This window comes from Ictidomys tridecemlineatus, chromosome 9 (genome assembly GCF_052094955.1).
Source record: "Ictidomys tridecemlineatus isolate mIctTri1 chromosome 9, mIctTri1.hap1, whole genome shotgun sequence".
NCBI lineage: Eukaryota > Metazoa > Chordata > Mammalia > Rodentia > Sciuridae > Ictidomys > Ictidomys tridecemlineatus.
Genome location: NC_135485.1, coordinates 119,737,146 through 119,743,323, shown reverse-complemented (window position 1 = coordinate 119,743,323; position 6,178 = coordinate 119,737,146). Strand labels below are relative to the sequence as shown.

At 34.0% G+C, this 6,178-nt stretch overlaps 1 protein-coding gene across 5 annotated transcripts in view; it reads right to left on the bottom strand.

The window, feature by feature from the left end:
- Nucleotides 1-1,103: 1,103 nt before the first annotated feature.
- Asic5 (acid sensing ion channel subunit family member 5) overlaps nt 1,104-6,178 on the bottom strand; it is a 39,064-nt gene continuing 33,989 nt past the window's right edge. For 4 of the 5 annotated variants that reach the window (XM_078021971.1, XM_078021972.1, XM_005330921.3 and 1 more), the window contains 2 exons: nt 2,834-2,925; nt 1,104-1,419 (listed from right to left, as the gene is read on the bottom strand). In XM_078021971.1, coding sequence (XP_077878097.1) covers nt 1,229-1,419; nt 2,834-2,925 — 283 coding nt within the window. In that variant the 3' untranslated portion in view covers nt 1,104-1,228. The remainder of the gene's footprint in view (nt 1,420-2,833; nt 2,926-6,178) is intronic. The other variant, XM_078021973.1, reaches the window with a different exon arrangement.

The following is a 6,178-nucleotide window of genomic DNA, read 5'->3' as shown; positions in this document are numbered from 1 at the left end:
CAAGCAGCAATTGCTTGTTAGCTCCAATGCTTTCCAGTGTAAAAGCAAAGCCACTAAGGGCTTTGCCATATTGGCTTAAAGTCTCAACTGGGACAATTTCAATTTTCACTCAATTTTAATTGATTGAGTCAAATGAGGACTTTCACAATCACCCACAGTTATTCCAGCCATGAGAAGCTGTTCCTGGGGGTTCTGAGACCACTTAGGCTCGTGGCATATATAGCTCCAGCTTCTAAAGCCTTTCTCTCTGTTATACTTTGGTATCACCATATTTAAATTCATCCAAGGGGGGTAAATTGATGAATTCGATGTGTCCCTTTAGACTAAATAATTGCCCAAGTTCAGATGGGATTTCTTCCTTTCTCGAAAAACCCCAAATAACAAGAAAAACAAATTGTGACAATGAAGCATCACTGGGTCTGTTGTAACTGTCTTTTCAGTTTTCTGTCTGTATACCATTCCTTTTCAACTGTCTCAAAAATTCCACTTGTTTTTGCTATTTCTTATTCCAGTTTATTACTTTTCTTGCTTTTCTGTCAGACATTTTCTTTCTGTTAGTTGACTCAAGTCTTTTTGGTTTTTACAGGTTAATATTCATATACATAGCAGCCTCCCAGCAGGTCATTCACAGATTCAGGTTATGATATGACCTGTCTTTTCTTACAAGGTGTGTTGCATAAGGGGTTCTATCTTTGTTATGATATCTACTGATGTTTGGTTCAGGGTATATCACTGGGACTTACTGCTGATAATCTTGTTGTAAACCTAAGGTCTTTTGTACACACCATGTTTTAAAATCTTCATAAATCTCTTCCATTTTTTATGTAGGTAAGAGAGCTGTAATCTTGCCTTTCAAAACACAAACTCCCTGGATTCTTTCATCAATCTTTAAAGAGGTAACATTCATATATTTAAAAGTATGAGGAATTATTTGAATGGTGTGTACTGTAACAAGCTGAAGATTAACACCATCTCAAAATAGTCCCTTCCATTTTATTGCTTACAGTCAAATTATTTAACCCTTAATCATTTAAGGAAAAAAAATGTAGACAAGGCCTTTTTCTTTTATGTCTATAATTAAAACAAATAGAAGTACATATAGATAGTTTCAATGACTTTTATTGAACTATCAAAATGATCGCATAAAGTAACAGAACAATGAATTAGCCATAAAAAATCTGAAGGTATTGAGAAGAAAAAAAACAAAGACTTTTATTCTAACTGAACATTAGCACTCTTCTATCTGATTTTTATTCCCCAGATGATTCTGAGATGGAGGAGGCCTCTGAGTCATTTCAGGTATCTTCAGCAAAAAGAAAATGCATATCCAATAGAAATTGGTAAATAAATATTCAATAATTTCTATAATTGTGATCATACTGGCTCCGCAAAACAGGCCCAGCTGACCGCCAACATCTGCTGTAATCAAAATCAATACATAAATTGTCATGGTTTTTCATAGAAAGAAAATTAAACATTGTTAGAAGTGAAATTATTGTAAACTAATGAATAACATTATATGAAGATAGGTTAATTGTATTACCATTAAATGTGGTACAAATAAAGTAATAGCAATTCAGGTGACAATAATATTAGTCCAAACTACCTTTAAATAGAGAATTAAGGTAAACAAAAAAATCTGTTTCCAAATTTCTAACTCAGACTTTGGAAGATACGAAGCCTAAGGTAAATTCATTAAGGTTCCTAGATAATTTCAAATCCAATTCTATGTGTTAAATGAAAAAAAAATGAGACATCCTTATGACATTAGAGTTTTCTGGAAAATTAATTTCCAAGCAACTGGGAATTTAAGAGTCCAAACTTTATTTCTTTTGAGGCATTTATAATATTTAATTGAACTAAAATATATCAAAACAGCATTGCTTTTTTCAAAATGTCTTTAAATCTATGTTTATTTTATTGTTTATGTTTTTATTGTGATTAAATATCCATATCTTAAATTTTACCATTTTAACCATTTTGAAATGTACAGCTCTATGGCATTAACTATATTTGTATTTTTTGACACCCATCACCAACATGCATCTCTAAAACATTTTCATTGTCCCCAATGGAAACTGTTTAAACAGTAACTCCCAGCTTCGTTTAGTCCCTGTCAATCACCCTTTTACTTTTTATCTCAGTGAATTTGACAATTCTAACAGTGCCTCCTCACACACATTACTTTATTAATCATTACTTTCTTGCCATGAGTCATTTTCAGGATCTTGCCAATTTTGTAAAGTGCGGTAATGAAGTATAGGTTTCTTCATGAGCTTTGGAGAGTTTGTAAACTTTCTCCCTATCTTGGGTCTCAGCTGCTAGATCAAAGTGCTGTCATTTTTTCCTGACTCTAATGCTGTCTTCTATCTTCTATGTGGTTTCCTTGAAAAGGCAATGAGATCTAGGAAGTCAGCAAGTATGTTGGTTAGGGGATGTATAATGAAAGAAAATGAGCAGTGGTTGTTCAACCAAATGCCCAATTTTGCTTGCTCATGTTCTTTTTAACCCACCCTGGGGTGGAACTCCATGTAGGGGTATTCGGAGGCTGAATTCCTCCTGCTAAAACATTATAGTACCCTTGATGACAGGATTGTCCATTAAGAGAATAAAATATAAATGTGAGTATGAAATACTGAGCATCAGCCATTTCTTTGCCAAAGCCTTTGGGGTCAGTTTGCAGTGTTTCTAGGGAGTGCAAAAATGTTGGATTTAAAAAGCAGACAAATGACATTACTATTGATTGGGTCTCTTCCATTGATAAGCTAAGCTGTAAATATGAAAGGAAAATAGAAAATAGAGGAACATCCAGGAAGATATAAATAATGCTTACCAAGTAACTCAGATACACTCACTGCTTTTTGTTGCTGAGTTATCTTATAGTTTAAGTCACTATAGTTTATTTCAATGTTCACAAGATTCTCCCTGGGAATGAAAACAGAATTAATGCAGCTCAAGACTGACAGCTCTACTTTTATTTCCTATCTTACAAAAGTAGCACTCATTTCAATTCAGATGCTATTTAATGTTGAATTAGACACAGTATGTCTATCCATCCTTAATTCCAGTTAGCATCATTTCAAAGGCACTTTGGTCTTGTTGGAATTTAGAGAAACATTCTTTTCCAGACCCAACAATTTTTCCATGTCTCATTCCTGAGCTATCAGAAAAAGACATTAATTGTAAACATGTACTGATATAGAATGAAGAAGTATTTACAACTATTTATGTGTGTGCTTAGTTTCAATTTAAATCCTTGTTTTTTCCTTTGTGACTTATGTGACCTTAGAGAAATCACATTTTTACCCAAGTCTTGGTTTCCTTATCAGTGGTCAGGAGTTTTGAGGTGAAATTGCAGTTGTGTTGGGGAGAAATTAAGTTAATGTATATGTAGAATGGGCAAAGAACCTGGCATATAGTGAATGCCCCATAAATGTTATTGATTTTTTTTTTCATTGACAAAATTGAGCTAAGACCATTTTCTTAATGTCCTCTGGAAATCTTTACAGGTGACCAGAGTGGCTAAACATTATTTGCAAATGAAAGCTGTCTATAATTTGGAGATCCTCACTCTTTTGCAAAAGTCTACTTTGAACTTCAATAACACATTGAAATGCTTCCTGTATTTCAACTTGTATGCCTAACAGTTTAACACATTCCAATTAAACTCCTGATATTTTCCCCATAGCCAATTCAACAGGAAATCCTATTTGTCTCATCTTCAGAATACCTCTAGTGTCCCACCAGCTCACAGCCCATTCATTGCTTCATCTTTGCCCAAACAGCCCTAGTCTTTCACCTGGATTTTTGCATTAGCCGTCTGACTTCCACTTTTAAGGTACTTTATCTCAACAAATACACATGCTCTGTTCTTTATATAATAACCAAAATGTACTTCTGCAACTGCTGGATCATAACACTTTTGCTCAACCCAACCCTTGCCCTGAGACTTCCCATGTAATCTTAATGAAACTCCTTCCATGAACTTTGGAGAACCACTGCTTCAGGTTTTTGCTCACTGTCACCTTCTCAGGAAGGTCTTTCCTGATCATAATCCATAATCCTAAGAATAACGTTTTCTGACTCTGGCTTCCTAGACCACTTTCTACCTTTTCTCCTGCCATAGCAACTAGAGCCATCTAATGTGAGTATGTCTACTTCCATCCCAAAGGAATCAGGCATAACAAGGCAGCATTCCTATCTTTCTTATATTGAGGTATCCTTAATGCCTAGAATATCCCTTGAATTTTAACACACATAAGAGGTGTTCATTTATTTTTGTAAAAATGATAAAAGATGGGCTGGGGTTGTGGCTCAGTGGTAGAGCACTTGCCTAGCATATGTGAGGCACTGGATTCAATCCTCATCAACACATAAAAATAAATAAATGAAACAAAGGTCCATCAACATCTAAATTTTTTTTAAAATGGTAGAAGATAACAAGTTAAAGATGAAACCAATATATGAGTGGATAAATATTAACTTCTCCATGTGATAAGCAGAACTGGAAACCAGCTACCTCATGACTGTTAGCTGGATAATAGTTATGACTGAGAATGGATCCTATTAGTAACGATTCCTGGAATTATGTCATGTTCTTTATCATATCTAAGGAGTGTGGCTGTAAATCATTTTCTTTATTGTTTACAGATTTTTAATCAATATTCCCAAATATACTTAATTCAAAATGCATCATTAATATGTGTACTTAATTTCCATTGGTGTAACCATGAGTAACAGAAGAATTTGCAGTGTTTAAAGAGATAATCAGGGGACACGGTAATGTTTACAAATAATAAAGCAGTTGGCAAAGTGAAAGAAATAATCAAGTTGTCTTGGAAGTTTAGAAATTTTAGTAATATTCCAATCATTTTGTCTTCCATTGTACTCTAATTTGCATGTACTTTGATAATATTGTTTAATTTCACAAGCACAACATTCATGATCATTTCCACTGTGTTTATCCATTATCCATCTGTGTTTCTGAAATAAGATAAATTCCTCTCCAATAAAAAATATTGTGATATTTACTCTACTTCTCTCAGACAGCTGATATGACCAATAATTGAGTCTCACCAAACCTGTGCCTCCTGGTAGTAGTGAGTTTATTCAATGGAGTCCAATAACATTTGTTTGAAGGGCACAATTATAAAATAAAATCTGGGTTTTAATAAGGGCAAAGAGAACAAATAAAAATGAGATTTATTATGTTATTAAATGTAGAAGAAATGCTTCCAGGTTCTTGAACATAAGTGCTTCATTAAAGGGAGTGAACTGGTTTTGTAAAAATTGATTTCATACAATTTTAATTTAAAAATTTGTTAACACAGAAATACCTTAAAACTTCACTTGTATAACTGATGGAATCAATCTTATTTCAGCCCAAAGTACTGGAGGTACTTTAATCACCTCCACACTGCATGTTTCTGTAAGGCTGAATGTCTCCCCTTCATAATGAGGTTCAGCAGCTGCCCCATGAAACCCGGAACTGCTATAGTCTGGGTTTGATTTCTGCCATACAGAGGCTTAACCATTAAATTAGAGATTGCTTCTTTTTAAATCATGTTTCTGCTAAGATTTCATGTTTTCTCTCCTGACTAATTGTATATGTGTTTGCCGATTTATGACTCTATTATTTCTGCTAACACTACACAGACAAGTTTCTCTGTCTAGCATCTGGGCAAGCCCTGAGTCCCACACCTTTGCTCAGCTATCTGTCTTAGGCCTGTGGTAACAGCCTCCACTACTCACAACCACTGAGTTCCCTACAATGATAATCCTATCATTAATCACTAATGATAGGATTAGTTAGAGAACTATTCATAATAATCTGAGTTCAGTACTCTCTAGTATCATCTTGTTGAATTCATGGATTTCTTTTCTGATTCACCAGTATGTCTCCAAAATCATGCCTGCCTACATTCTTTGCAAATTAAATAATTTTGAAATTCAGTAGATCTCTAATAGCTGAGATCATCTAAGACGTATTTAAATATAACATACATAATACTATAAATGAATCAGTTCCCCATATTAAAATGAAATAGAAAAAGATATCTGTATTAGAGTCAGCACTATAAATAAAGACTAATTGCAAATTTCTACCTCTCTATCATTTAATATGCTAAGTTTTTGAAATCATACCCCAGGAGCCCTATTTTGATACAAATACATTTTT